This window comes from Camelina sativa, chromosome 6 (genome assembly GCF_030686135.1).
Source record: "Camelina sativa cultivar CO46 ecotype springtype chromosome 6, ASM3068613v1".
NCBI lineage: Eukaryota > Viridiplantae > Streptophyta > Magnoliopsida > Brassicales > Brassicaceae > Camelina > Camelina sativa.
In genome coordinates, this window is record NC_141885.1 from 23,960,468 (window position 1) to 23,975,950 (window position 15,483).

Below are 15,483 nucleotides of genomic sequence, written 5' to 3' on the forward strand. Positions count from 1 at the left end.
ATTGTACCATTTCCACTCCCAATTCGATGAATTGTTGTTCCCAACTGTTATAACTCTTATCTCCAAACCAATAATAGTTCACACAACTCCACAAATGGGTATGAAAACAGAACAGTAAAAAAGGAAAATAAATCTCCTGGTCTCAGCAAAGCGTATCAGTATGTCATACCAAATCCTAAAATCAAACAAGGGGATAAAAATGTACACCATCTATTCACAAATGGAAAATACGAAGCACCCACACTTTTGTTAAATCATTTTCCTTCCTCCTATCATACTCTGCTGCGTCTGAGACCCAGACAAGCTTTGAGAACCATTACTACTGTTCGTCGGTTTATTATGCTTCCCATCTGCGCTCCCAAACACATCAAGATCTTCAAACAATCTGTAGGATGGAACAAACGGCTTCTGTCCTACAGTTACTCCTGGATTGCTAGCAGCTGAAGTTGCCTGGGGATCTCCGGCTCTTGTGGGGAATGAGTTGGATTGCTGCAGTGATCTCCCGGCCGATGTGTCTGTGTATGACGCACTTGCATTAGCCCGTGGAGTATAGTAAGCATTCGCTGATGTTGAAGCCCATGGTGGAGGCGGATATTCATACGGGTTCTGAGGTCGAGTTGACGGTTGCATCTGGAATTGTGCTTGCGGTTGTGATTGAGTATAGCCCTGCTGTGTCTGTTGCGGTTGAGAATAACCCTGTTGCTGTTGAGGTTGAGAATAGCCCTGCTGTTGTTGATGTTGAGAATAGCCCTGCTGTTGTTGAGGTTGTTGATTTTGAGAATAGCCCTGATGTTGCTGTTGCTGTTGCTGTTGCTGGGGTTGTGCCCATGGAGCAACATAGCTATCAAACTGTGGTCGAGGCTGTGGATAGATATGGGTGTTTTGATCTGAGACAGCGGGAGGAGGAGGAGAAGGCTGAGAGGATGGAGGCGGTGGAGTTGACGGTGTAGACAGTGTCAAACTCAATAGGTCAATCATGTCTTGTTCCTTTGTGGTGTTCACTGGAGGAGGCGGGTCAGGCAGAGCAAGAGCAAGAGCATTGCTTGCAGCATTATGAGACTCTGAACTGGTGGGGTCTGTAGTCACAGATGCTGGCGGTTTGGAATGCCTGAAACAATACAGAGTGATATGTCAAATACTACGTTTATGATATGCACAGTTGCCGGATCCAATCGTAATTAGTAAGAAAGACCTTCGAGCTAATTGCGCAAACTCATCTTCCTCCTCTTCGTAACTTTCATCAATAGGGCTTTTCCCCGTAGACACAGTGGCTGGTATTGGGGAACTAGAACCAGCTATGGAACTCGAATCTTTAGCTTCAGAAGATTTGGGGCTCGAATCACCAGGTTTAGAAGCCTGAAGTGACAGAGGAGAACCAGAAGCCTGAACTGGCAGAGGAGTACCAGAAGCTATTGCATCATGCTTAGCTAGCAGAATTTGAAGACTGTCGTTTAGATCAAGTCCCCGACCCAAAAGTTCATCATCCCTGCCACATAAACAAAAGGATGTTTAGCACAACACTGGAACCTCTCAAGTCAACAGTATCATTACACATTCTAACAGATTTAAATACAAAGTGATTACTAAAAATAGAGGACTAACCCAGTGGAGGTTAGCATCTGCATCAGCTTTTTCTGATTGGAACGACAACGCTCGACCAAGTCAACAATGACTTCATCTTTCACAGCCTACATAACAGGAAAACCATGGGTAAAGCAATTCATTTCATCCCCAAACCTACAAATATAGCTGTATAGTAGGTTTCAATACCGCACGGTCACTGGGATCCACAGCTTGTAGCATGTCGCCCAAGAGATCCATCACATCCCTCATGGACTCAAGACTTGAAAAACTACAATTTAACCAAAACAAGAATATTGAAATAGTGTAAATATTTGTACGAAATCTAAAACTGCCAGTCCACATCGACATCATATTGAACTAACAAATCCACTAACTAACCTTAAGCCCTCAATCTCAGTTGCCATTGCTTCATCAAGCCTTCTCGACGAACCGCTAGGCATTCCATAACCCACTTGAGGAACTCCATAACCCACTTGAGGTGCTCCATAACCTGCTTGAGGTATTCCATAACCCGCTTGAGGTACTCTATAGCCAGCTTGAGGTATTCCATAACCACCTTGAGGTACTCCATATCCCCCCTGAGGCTGTCTTACCGGCGGATGACTCACTGGTGGTGTTATTATAGGGGACGCATCAGGTGAACGCCTGGGGAATTCAACTCCAGAACGCTGCAACATGTAACATCAACCATTAGAATAAGAATATCATGCAAATGAGATCTCAGTAAAGCAACTGCCGTATATAACATGACTCCACAACTATAAACACTCAACTTTCAACACTTAGCACCGGCCAAAAAAGAGTAGTGGCATCAAATACTAAACTACCAATATACAATACTTACAAAATTTAGAACAAACAATAACCAAACAGTATATATGTCCACCAATAAAAATTTACATTTCAAGCGAGATACTCACCCTTAACTCATCGTATGCCCAATAATAATGCGGGAATTTGCCCTCTGGACCACCAAAAGCTTGCTGCCAAGAGTCCAGCATGACCAGTATCTTATCTCTAACTTGCATATCCGCCTATAAAGTCCAAAATCATCAGCAACACGAACAATCACCACCACTATGGAAACACACACACACACATAGAAACACAGAACAAGAAGAAGTACCTTCTTTTTCACAATCTTGACCAATTCCCCTAATAAGTTTTTCTCTGCAACTTGATGGTGCAAATAATCTCCACAGTTCTTCACTAACGTCTCCAAAAGCTAGCACGAAATAATTAAATACATAGAGAGTTAAGAAGAGTCGAAACAACGCACAAGTAACAAGGTCCCAAAATTGACAAAAAAAAAAAAAAAAAAATACCGTAAGAGCAAGTAGTTGAACTCTAGGACTCTTATGCTGTAGCCTCTTCTTAACAGCTTTAACTACATCTTTCGCCTGCCTGATCAAAATCAATAGACGCAAAAAACCGTTAATCGCAGATGCCTAAGTAAACTACAAAATCAAAGAACTAAAACAACACCAAATCCTCCAAATTTGCATGTAATCGTTAGCCTTCTGATAAGAACATCATTAACTAATCCAGCATAATCCAATAACAACAACAAAAAATCAAAAACGATAATTCCAAAATCTGAACATTAAAAATTACCAGTGAAGAGAATTGACAGAATCACAGATTTCCATATTGGTAGTCCAATCAGGACCTAACAAAAGATCGCTGGTAGCTTTATCAACAGCCACCGTCGCTGAAGCAGAAGACGACGCCATATTTTTTTTTTTTCGCCCGATCAAAAGGGTGCTCCGATTAATAATAAAATTCCCCCAACTCGCAAGAGACAAACAAAAACAAAAAAAACCCTAGAAAATCTTCTTCTTCGCCAGCGCAGCGGGAGAGAGAGAGATAGAGAGAAGACGAAGTCAGCGAGAGAGGAATCTTTGCTTTTTTTTTTTGCTGTTTTAAGCCTTTGTTTCTTTTTTCTTTCCTTTTCTAATCTCCACGAAGAAGATACAAAAAGCACACACACAACAAAAAAAATTGAAAAGGAAACAAATCTTTTTTTTTTTTTTTTTCTTCCTTCTATTTTATTTATTTTATTAAAAGCACATATCTTTTTCTCAGTTCTTAAGGACGGCAATTTTCCCGCTCCACGCTCTTTCATTTAGTGCGTTAACACCACGCGTCTATTTTACTCGGTCAACGTTAAAATTATTAAAGACTAATTAATTTCTTTTAGGTGGATAATTCCCTTTTTAATGTTGTTTTTAAACTTATTATAAAATTTTGTCCTATTTTCTATCGTGGCGTTCGTTCCATATATATATATATATATATATATATATTATGTGATCGTCTGTACTATGTTCGGAAACAACGTAATATTAAATTTCAGAACTAAGAGCATCTCCATTGGTGGTAGTTTAATCAATTTTTTAGAAACTTTCAGAATTAAAAGTAATTAAAAAAATGAAAACAGCGCTAAAAACTTAACCATCGATGCTAATTTAAGAGTTTTTAGAGTTGTATCTTAACTATAACGTGTCGGTATGTGAGTGGCTAGGGAATTTTTTTTTGTTTCTTTGTTCTTTGCCGTCGTCTCGTCTATATCGCTGGCGTCGACTACAAAGTGGAGACCATAGTAAGAGCTCATACAAGGTAATTCATCTTCCTTTCTTATTCTTAAATCATTGAACCTCTGAATTTTGTTTGGGAATGTTTACAGAGAATCTTGTTTGTTTCTCTGATTTGTTCTAGTAGAGAAATATAACCACAGTGGAATCTAGCGAGGAAGAAGTTAGAATAGCAATGAATATGGCTGAGAAGAAACTTTCGGGGAATGATTACAATGGAGCGAAGATATGCGTTGACAAGGCTAAGAATTTGTATCCGAACCTTGATTGGTTTGAAGTTAACTTTGTTACGAGGTTCGTATCTCCTTCTTTTATGTTGGTGATTTTGGGTTCCTATCTTAGTTTGATCGATGAATGGACTTGTACATCTGTGGGAAAAAGAGTTAACAATGTTAGGAGGACTTTGTTGAATAAATAAACGCTTATAATTGAGGTCTGAGTATAGATAGATCGAAGCAGGCTAAGATTAACTTCCTAGTTGTTCTGCTTAGTAATCATACATACTCATGTCTTTTTAGTTTGAATGATCGGTTGTATGTTTCTTACATTGAATGAGTTTCATGTTCAAGAAGCAATTGTTCTTCTGTTAAAGCCACAGAGAAAGACATCTCGTAATATATACATATATTTTCACTATCTGTCTCCATATTTTTCTACTCTAGCTATGGCGCCCATTGAGATTCATTGCAGGTTGTGCTTTCATCTTGGGAGTCAGTCGTTGAGTTGCAGCCAAGACTAGATGAGATATCGAAATGCCCTTGTGAAGGAATGATGGTGACTGCCGCTGCTTCTCCATTTGATTTCTGTAGCCGCTACTTTGCCCCCAGATTTGGGATCAATGAGGTAATTATACCAATACAATCTTCAGATTAAAGAGCGAGTGATCGAAACAGCAAAAGAAAACATGACCTAGCTCTTTTTGCTTTTTTACTTAAAAAGGACCCTAGCTATGAACAAGTGTGATTTCTTGGCCTACCAGGTTCTCTCTCTTTCTCTCTTCTCCACAGGCTTTTGATACCACTTTCCAAAGATTTGGTTATTTTAAAATTGTGTGTTAGGCTTCATATATACAAATACAATTGTTCTTCTGTTATTCAAACTTGTTTGCAGCACCAAAGAATAATAGAAGATTCAGAAAGAATGAAGCACCAACCGTAATTTCTCCAAAGCAATATAAGAGAAGATTCAGAAAGGCAAGACAATGACTACTTACTTCCTCATGGTCCCTGATCAATGGTCTCCGCCTACTGTCGTTGCTAATGACTCCAGATCTGATCAACCTGAAGAAACCTCTCAAGCCGGTACACAAACAGAGTGATATAAGGAATCATCATATTGGGTCTTGTATAGATTTTGGTATTAGGGAAGACAAAGAAGAAGAGAAGAAGTAGATATATACTTGCATACATGTAATTGTAATAGTTTAGGATCAATCATTGGACCCATGAAATTTCAAAGTTTCTTAATGAATTGCTTAACATATTATTTTTCAAAATTTATGACAAAATTCTTTTTAAGCAACTTTGTTAATGAGCAACCAATGGAGATGCTCTAAGGAGTTTAAATTAACTTGTTCTGTTCTGTGTTTCTTAATAAAGCTTGCTTTAATTAATAATCATTATATATATATAATATTATCTAGAAAGTTGGGAAAGCTACAATTGTGTGACACATAATTTTTTGATTGGTGCTATTACTTTGAAAAGAAAAAAAAAAAGAAAAGAGGAAAAGGATCATTTAAAATTAGTTTTTTTTGCGATCAATTTAAAATTATGTTGTACTCCAATTTGATAAGTATAGTAGTAGACCCATTTTATAAAGACTACAATAAATGGATTATTAATTTTTGTATTTTAAGTTAATAATTTCAAAACAGTTACGATGATTTCTTTAATTAATAATCATTATATATATAGAAAAAGATTAATATGCAGTATGGTAATCTTAAACAAGAAATGGCAAATTAAATCCAGACAATCATCAGAAACCCAGAGCCTCTAGCCTACGCCTGTCCTGCACCTCCCACCACAAAGTCTACTCCTGCTGCTTCTGCATTTTCTGGGTGGTTTAATTCGTAGGTAAGCGTACTATCGATTAATTTCTCTGTTAAAAGATGAAGAATGAAGAAGCTCTTTTTCACACAACACAATGACTAGTTCCATTGTGTTGTATTTCGAACCTAACCATGTTTTATTTGTCATTGCAATAACAGCCATTGTTATTGTCCTTTCTCTTCTTCTTTCTTTTCTCTTTTGGAGGTACTTTGTTAAACTCGGTGGCCAGCACACTGCTGGTGGTGGTGGTGGCGAGCTTGAGCTTGGAGAGCTCAGTGTGGCAGAAGAAGTCAGTGTTGAAGAAGAAGAGGAGCTTGAAAAAGAGCTTGAAGAAGAAGAGGCTCTTGAAGAAGAGCTTGAAGGAGAAGAGGAGCTTGAAGAAGAAGAGGAGCTTGGAGGAAGATTCCACCAGAATGGAGGATTCTCCTCCTCCAGTGGGGAACTTGGAGATGATGAAAACCTCTCAATAATAGTTGTAACCCTCTCTCTTTTTGTTATTGCAGTAACATCCATTGTTATTGTCCTTTCTCTTCTTCTTTCCTTTCTCTTTTGGTGGTATTGTGTTAAATCCGGTGGTCAGCACACTGGTGGTGGTGGTGGTGAGCTTGAGCTTGGAGAACTCAGTCTTGTAGAAGAAGAGGAGCTTGGAGAGGAGCTTGAAGAAGAAGAAGAAGAAGAGGACGAGCTGGAGATGATGACAACTTCTCAATTATGGAGGTTTTCATCAGCTCCGGCTCATGTAATTTTTCTTGATTAATCAATATAATCTACTAGTTTCAAGTGAGGGTTTATGAAAAGGATAGAAGGGTTTATTTCTAGGAAACTGTATTTTTTTACCAAAATACATTAATCAAAAAAAACTTATGATGTATTATTACCAAATTTTGATTTTTAAAAAAAACATGTTACCATTTCTGTGATATTCTTGTATATTATGTATTATAAATTATCTTGATAGACAACACAAACAAGATACTTTAAAATTGTGAATTATTGGTTTAAATCTTTTTCAGTTCTTGAAATGTTTAGGCATACTATAAGCAAAACATAAGAAAAATATGAGCAAAACATAAGAAAATATAAAGTATTATTTTTTTGAAAGTGTATATAATAAAAAGTTGTGATACGTTTTAATCTACAATTGAGTGACATGTGGTTTTTAATTGGTGTTAGTACTTTGAAAAGAAAAAATAAAAGAGGAAAAGAATCATTTTAAAATAACTTTCTATAAAAACTTTAGATATGTGTACTCCATTTTGATATACTAGACCCATTTTATAAAGACTATACGTGGTTTATTAATTTTTGTATTTTAAGTTACTAATTTCAAACAGTTACAATGATTTTTTCTGATAATCACTCTTAAATATAAATGACTAAAAATAGTTTATTGGTTTTAAATATTTTTCCTGAATATTACTGATTAAAAAATAATTAGTGGAAATATTATTGATTGAAAATTAAATATGTGGAATTTTAACTCACTGTATTTTTTTGGTAAATGTGATGAGCATTGTATAGTATTTAATTTTGACAACATTGCTAATTTTTTAAAAATTACAAATTATTCCTAAATTTCACATACAAAAAAATCCAAATAAAAAAAGATCAATACTTCTACATGCTGGAGAAAATAAAGATCGATTTAATATTAGTTCATGCATGAATCATGATATGAATTTATGAACTCAGTCGCATTGCCGTCTCAACATATATTGGTTTTCATATCCGGATGTGGTTTACCATGGTTAAATCGGTTAAGCTAAGACAGTATGTTTACATCTCTTTGTTTGTTGTGCTGAAATAAAGCTGCAAGCTGCTCTTCTTTAACACAAGATAAAGTCACATATTCATATTCACGATCCCTAAGGACAGATGGCAGAGGCAGAAGCGGCCCAAATCTCTCTCTTGTAAAATCAAAACAGATTATGTGATCCGTAACAAAACCTTCTGAGCTCCTTCCTTTAGCACACCAGTAACTGTTTCCCTTAAGAGAAACGCTACTGCTTGAACAATATATCGTCCAGTGTGGAGCGACGTCAAGAGTTGTCCATAAACCAGAATCGAAATCGTAGATTTCATACCAACAAAATTGCTCTTCGGGCGCTATTTTAAGAAAATCTACAAACCTCAACAATTTAAGGCTCCGACAAGATTCCTTATCCTCGTATCCGAGACCATAACAAAATATGTCCCATATGTCTGGACGGTGAGAGAATCTAAGGTTGATCCACCTTGTTTGCCCCAAATACGGATTCCAAACCACAATCCTAGTAACGTCTTTCAAGATGCATAATATTAAACCCTCATAGTGGAAGAGCCGATCTATGCTTACTTGTTTGCTCGGGAAGCTAATTTGACCTTTATGCTCTATAGATGGATCAACGTCGTCGACGAAGCCGCTCATTAGATAGAGATTGTGAGGCATCATGGCGATCATCATAGACTCACCTTTTCTTGTGGCTTTACCAATGTGCTTCTTCCTAAAGCTCTCACTTTTGGATAAATAGTCCCAACTTTTGCAAGTTAAACACACTGCTTTCATGGATTTCAAGGGAAGCCTAGAAATAATCTCCTCTATCAAATCTCTTGGAAGATTGGATATCATCGACGTCGTCATCGTTCAAAATCCCACCACACTTTTTTTTTTCTTCGGCTAAAGTAAAGGAAAAAGTATACACAACACAAATCAATTGAAGAAGATACATTAAAAACCCTATATAAAGTTGGGCCTAGCGTGTGCTCTAGAATCTAGTAAGGCTTTTAGATGTCGTTTAGAAAGTTAATTAGAGTCGGTTTAGGTTAAACGACTCGTATCGTAAGTACACACCAAGTACTGTATATGGTTCGTTTATCTATCATGAAAGAAATATATGCATATGGTTCCAAGAGCATCTCCAAGTATTTCCAAAACACAACCCCTCTCAGTGTTCTGCTTGGCTGCTCTTGCCAACCCTTGAGGGTAATAATCATTATAGCTCCAACAGAGTTTCAAAAAAATGCAAAATACAGTATGATGTCTTGAAGTCATGAAAGTATCAAATTCGCATCCCTCTGGCTTTCCCCTGTTCCAAACGTCTCATTGAATCTGTCAAGTCTCTTTGAGACTTTGACCCTAAGCTTGAGACTTCGGTTTTTGTAGATAGTATCTCTATAACTGTAACGTGACAAACTTCAAATATTATGTAGAAGACGAATCAAGTTAGAAGGTTTTAGAATGTGGTTTTAACTCTTGTTAAAAGGTGTGTTTGAGTCGGTTAAGTTAAACAGCTTTTGTCCTCTGTTTTCTCATTTCTAAAGTTCAGTAACCTAAAAACCTTTCATTATAATTATCAAACTTCTTCTTCTCTCTCACTTCTATTAATCATAATAATCTTATGATTATACTGAGCCGTCCATCTTCCTTTGTGGTACTTCTCTCCTACTGTATATAAGAGCCACCACCGAGTTCTTTCTTCTTCTTCGCTCTCTTCACTTATCATATAAACATATAAAAACCACAATCAAGAAGACTTGGCAGATGGAGGAACCAATAAGAAAACCATTTGAAAAATATAGCCTCCTGAATATAGCCTCCTTTTATATAGTGTGAGACGCATGATAGCGCCGTTTCAGTATACCAATTGGTCTCAATTGTGGAAAACGATAAACAGATGTAATCTTAAACCAAAACAAAAAGGAGTCAAAATGAACAAACAGGTTTTTAAAAGTAGCAAAGACCTTCACCACATACATGAAATTACTGGTAACAAAACACAACTTCTGATTTCTTTTTGTCACACACGAGTTCAATCCTTCATCACAACACACAAAAAACAAAAATAAAACATTATTGTTGAAAAACACAGTAGAAAGTATAAAAGAATCCCGACAACACCAACCACGTTGCAAGCGTTTCAAAAACTTACACAACACTCAATGTTCTGCTCCTGCCATATCACTAGTGTAATCGCCATATTAATTAAGCCTCACTTCCAATAGAAAGTATCTAAGATACAAGAACACACGAAAAAATTTACATTTAACTTATAGTAACCAAACTAAAATTTTGACCTAATCTTCCCTTTGTGTTACCTCCGTGCCTCCTCCTATAATAATTTGTCTTCATTAGCTTTTCAATTTCAGCAAGTCTCAACATCTTTTGATCAAACTGACGCTTTTCTATACTACTTTGTTCAATCCTTTTGTCCACACGTGAAAGTTTCTTGATCTGGACCAAACTTCATAAGAATTCACGCGTGACCAACCGTGGTTTCGTCCTAAAGGAAATCCAGGATCCAATTTTTTTAAGTATCCAGCCTCTCCAACGATGTCAGTATAAGTTTGGGAATAGCCAAGGTCTCTACCAACACACACGAAGACTTTCTTCTCCTCGTCAATGAAGAAACAGTCTGGAAAATTTATCCAAACCTCCGTATCAATTTTCAAGAACTTGCTCCACGAAACCATTTCGGCTTCAATCGTAGTTGTAATCCATATCTCAAACTCAGGAGCATCGTCATGCCGAAATAAAGCTGCAATCTTCTCTTCTTTAACACAAGATAAAGTAACATATGCATAGTTACGTTCCCTAACGCAAGATGGCAGAGGCAGAAGCGGCCCAATCTCTCTCTTGTAAAATCAAAACAGATTATGTGATCCTTAAAACCTTTTGAGCTTCTTTCTGACGCACACCAGTAGCTGTTTCCCTTAAGAGAAACGCTACTGCTTGAACAATATATTCCCCAGTGTGGAGCAACGTCAAGAGTTGTCCATAAACCGGTATAAAAATCGTAGATTTGATACAAATGAAATTGTTCTTCCGGCGCTCTGTGAAAAAAATCTACAAACCTTGAAGTGACGATAAAATTCTTTATCCTCGTATCCGAGAGAATAATTGGACATGTCATAACTTTGTGGAAAGTAAGCATATATGAGTTTGATCCACCTTGTTTGGCCCCAATACGGATTCCAAACCACAATCCTAGTAACGTCTTTCATGATGCATAACAATAAACCCTCATAGTGGTCAATTCGGGATATGTTGACGTGATAAAGGAACCTAAGTCTACCTCTCTTCTCTATAGATGGATCAACGCCGTCGAAGAAGCCGCTCATTAGATAAACTTTGCGACGCATCACCGCGATCATCATAGTCTCCCCTTCTCTTGTTGGTCTTGTTACTTTACCGATCTCACTTTTGGATAAATCATTCCAACTTTTGCAAGTTAATCTCGCAGCTTTCACAGAATTCATGGAAGCCTACATATAATCTCCTTCATCAAATCCATTGGAAGATCGGAGATCATCGTCGTCATTGTTTCAACCTTCAAATCAAAACCCTAGAATCAACTTCTGATTCCTTGTGGCCAAGGGCAAGTCTAATAATAATGTCTACATATTATAAATAAAAAACCTAAACGAAGCTGGGCCAATCGTGGGCTTTACATGGGCTTTAAATATATAACATCATGTCTTCTTCTTCTTCCTCCAGTTTTATTTACATTGTCGAATTGAAGAAAATGGCAAGATCGTCATCATGGCATCGATTGTCCAATTTCTTGAGAAAATATCGAAAATTTCCTCATTCCTCTTTCAAAACCAAATGGAACGACAATCTCAAGCAGAAATATGCAATGGAAGAGCTAAGAAGCAGTCTAATCGCAGATTCAGAGGACGACGACGGTGGTGGTGTTATACGAACACTGGTAAGCTCATTCCGACTCCATAACTGTGAGCCCACGCCTCAAGCTTACAGATTTGTTATCAAAACCTTAGCTAAAACCTCTCAGCTTGACAACATCGCATCTGTTCTCAATCATCTTCAAGTCTCTGAGAAGTTCGATACACCTGAATCCATTTTCAGAGATGTCATCTCTGCTTATGGTTTCTCCGGAAGAATCGAAGAAGCGGTTGATGTTTTCTTCAAGATCCCTTATTTCAGGTGTGTGCCTTCTGCTTACACGCTCAATGCTTTGCTTTTGGTTCTCGTGAGGAAAAGAGAGAGTCTTGAATTGGTTCCTGAGGTTTTGGTTAAAGCTAGTAAGATGGGAGTGAGGTTAGAGGAATCTACTTTGAGGATTTTGATTGATGCTTTATGTGGAATCGGTGAGGTTGATTGTGCTACTGAGTTAGTGAGGTACATGAGCGTTGATTGTGTTATTGTTGATCCAAGGTTATACTCTCGGTTGTTGAGTTCTGTATGTAAACACAAGGATTCGTCTTGTTTCGATGTACTTGGATACTTGGAAGATTTGCGAAAGACTCGGTTTTTACCAAGTTTGCGGGATTATACAGTTGTTATGAGGTTCTTGGTTGAAGGAGGAAGGGGTAAAGAAGTTGTGAGTGTGCTGAATCAGATGAAATGTGACAGAATCGAGCCTGATATTGTTTGTTATACAGTCCTGTTGCAAGGTGTGATTGCGGATGAGGAGTACTCGAAAGCAGACAAGTTTTTTGATGAGTTGCTCTTGTTGGGTTTGGCTCCTGATGTGTATACCTATAATGTGTATATTCATGGCTTATGCAAGCAGAACGATGTTGAAGGCGCGTTAACGATGATGTATTCCATGAACAAGCTAGGTTCTGAGCCTAATGTGATTACTTACAATATATTGATTAAGGGGTTGGTTAAGGCCGGGGATCTGAGTCGAGCTAAGACTCTATGGAAAGAGATGGAGACGAATGGAGTTAACAGGAACAGCCACACGTATGATATTATGATTAGTGCATTTATTGAGGTAGACGATGTTGTTTCTGCTCAAGGTTTTTTGGAGGAAGCGTTTAACGTGAATGTGTTTGTCAAGAGTTCAAGAACTGAGGAAGTCATTAGCAGGTTATGTGATAAAGGCTTGATGGATAAAGCAGTTGAACTTTTAGCACACCTGGTATAAGCCTATGGATCAACTCTAAATGAGTTTGTAAAATTTGATGGTATTTGGTCTTACTTATGGATGATTGTTATAGAACTTAAAAGAAGGGAAATTAGTTTGTTTGTGCAATGATTTGAGAAGAGTTCAAAACTACATGTTCGAAGCAAAAGAGAAATCTTACAAATATTACTTATCTCAAATATTGGAACTAGATTTGTTCTTTGCACTAATGTGTATACAAATTTGACACATTCATCAAACTTGACTGTGTATTGTCCTGCTTAGATTACGATGAGACCTTTAAGTAAAAGAATGGCCAGTACGCATTGAGTCATTTTGTTTAAGCCAAAGGAAACTTCAATAGATGCACTGAGCCATTTAGATGCGAAGTTCACATACATGAAACATTACCGTAACACAGCAGAAAGTAAAAATAGAAACCCCAATAAAACGAGCCAACACAAATCATATGGTTCTTCTTTATCATGTAAGATACGCATCGCACTACAAGACGTCCCATATAGATCCCAAGAGTACCACGAAGCGTTACCAAACACACAACTTTTCTCAGTGTTCTGCTCCTGCAGACAGCAAGTGTAGCCTTACACTCCCAAAAGAGTTCCAAAAAACTACAAGAGCGCAATAACTTACCTGTAACTTAAAGAGTTTAGGTCTTTAAGTATCAGGGTAACCTACCTCTTGATTTCCCTCCCCTCTCCTTTTGTGCCTCCTCCTAATAATATCTAAATTGCTTCTTCATTAGCTTTTCTATTTCAGCAAGTCTCAACATGTTTTGATCAAATCGACGCTTTTCTAAACTACTTTGTTCTATCCTTTTGCCTCGTGCAAGTTTCTTGATTTGGACCAAACTTGGAACATAAGAGCACATACTTTCCCAACGGTTTTGTTCTGCAGGTACTCCGAAAACCAAATTGTTTAAGTATCCAGCCTCTCCAATGATGTCAATATATGTTTTGGGATATATGTCAATATATTTATACCTTCTACCAAGACACATGAAGACTTTCTTCTCCTCGTCAATGAAGAAATAAGCTGGAAAATTTATCTTAAGCTCCGTATTAAATTCTTCTTTAACACAAGATAAAGTCACACATACATATTTGTGATCCTTAACGCAAGATGGCAGAGGCAGAAGCGGCCCAAATCTCTCTCTTGTAAAATCAAAACAGATTATGTGATCCGTAAAACCTTCTGAGCTCCTTTCTTTAGCACACCAGTAACTGTTTCCCTTAAGAGAAACGCTGCGGTCTGAACAATGTATTCTCCAGTATTGAGCGACGTCAAGAGTTGTCCATAAACCAGTATCAAAATCGTACAATTCATACCAAACAAATTGCTTTTTGGGCGCTCTATGATAATCCACAAACCTCAACAATTTAAGGCTGCAACAAGATTCCTTATCCTCGTATCCGAGAGTATAACTGAAATATCCTTGTAGAAGGTGAGAATATCTAAGTTTGATCCACCTTGTTTGCCCCAAATACGGATTCCAAACCACAATCCTTGTAACGTCTTTCAAGAAGCATAACAATAAAACCCTCATAGTGGTCAATTACGGATATACTAACTTGATTGTTAAGGAAACTAAGTTCACCTTTAAGCTCTATACATGGATCAACATCAACCACGCCGCTCATTAAATAAATACTGTGACGCTGCACCACGATCATCATTGACTCCCCTTTTCTTGTTGATTTACCAATGTGCATCTTCTTAAAGCTCTCACTTTGGGATAGATTGTTCCAACTTTTGCAAGTTGATCTCACAGCTTTCAAAGATTTCATGGGAAGCCTATTAATAATCTCCTCCAGCAAATCCCTCGGAAGATTGGAGATCGTCGTCATTGTTTCAAATAGCAACCAAATGTGTATTTGAATGTAAAGGGAAAAACAAAAAGTATACACTACACATATATATTGAAGAAGATATATAAAAAAAACCCTAAATAAAGTTGGGCCTAGCGTGGCCTCCAGAATCTAGTCAGCCTTTAGATGTCGTTTACTCTGTCTGTTTAGAAAGATCATTATAGAGTCGGTTTAAGTTAAACGACTTGTATGCACTATGCACACGCCATGAATGCATATGGTTCATTATCGATCATGTAAGACAGACAGGCATATGGTTCCAAGACCATCTCCAAGCATTTCCAAAACACAACCTCTCTCAATATTCTTCTCGACTGCTGCAACCTCTTAAGGGTAATTATAATCATAATAACTCCAACAGAGTTTCAAAAAATGCAAAAGACAATAATTTTACATGTACGTTATAATGTTTCTTATTCTTATTTTTGAAATCTTAAAGTATGATGTCTTGAAGAATCAAAGTCACATCCCTCTGGATTTCCCCCTGTTCCAAACCTCTCCTCTCATAGAATCT

General features: G+C 37.4%; 2 protein-coding genes, 1 long non-coding RNA gene and 3 pseudogenes across 3 annotated transcripts; 2 read left to right on the top strand and 4 right to left on the bottom strand.

Moving 5' to 3' along the window:
• Positions 1-22: 22 nt before the first annotated feature.
• On the bottom strand, positions 23-3,646 carry LOC104792642 (TOM1-like protein 6). Its single transcript, XM_087453770.1, has 9 exons — positions 3,199-3,646; positions 2,910-2,988; positions 2,711-2,809; positions 2,505-2,618; positions 1,963-2,252; positions 1,771-1,852; positions 1,603-1,688; positions 1,193-1,486; positions 23-1,108 (listed from the first exon to the last, which is right to left on the bottom strand). Exons 1-9 carry the CDS (start codon positions 3,315-3,317, stop codon positions 250-252), a joined length of 2,022 nt encoding a protein of 673 aa, XP_087309896.1. The 5' UTR covers positions 3,318-3,646; the 3' UTR covers positions 23-249.
• Positions 3,647-4,063: 417 nt separating this feature from the next.
• Positions 4,064-5,673, top strand: LOC104792644 (uncharacterized). The gene is made up of 5 exons (XR_015559418.1): positions 4,064-4,203; positions 4,306-4,472; positions 4,869-5,021; positions 5,118-5,157; positions 5,289-5,673. It is a non-coding gene; the product is annotated as an uncharacterized LOC104792644 (long non-coding RNA).
• A 2,240-nt stretch (positions 5,674-7,913) lies between these two features.
• Positions 7,914-8,791, bottom strand: LOC104699299 (putative F-box protein At5g41510 pseudogene; annotated as a pseudogene).
• Positions 8,792-10,021: 1,230 nt separating this feature from the next.
• LOC147942949 (putative F-box protein At5g41510 pseudogene) lies at positions 10,022-11,558 on the bottom strand (annotated as a pseudogene).
• A 147-nt stretch (positions 11,559-11,705) lies between these two features.
• LOC104792645 (pentatricopeptide repeat-containing protein At2g38420, mitochondrial) lies at positions 11,706-13,212 on the top strand. Its single transcript, XM_010518833.3, has one exon. It carries the CDS (start codon positions 11,734-11,736, stop codon positions 13,102-13,104), a length of 1,371 nt encoding a protein of 456 aa, XP_010517135.1. The 5' UTR covers positions 11,706-11,733; the 3' UTR covers positions 13,105-13,212.
• Positions 13,213-13,816: 604 nt separating this feature from the next.
• On the bottom strand, positions 13,817-14,948 carry LOC147942950 (putative F-box protein At5g41500 pseudogene; annotated as a pseudogene).
• Between the last annotated feature and the right edge of the window lie 535 nt (positions 14,949-15,483).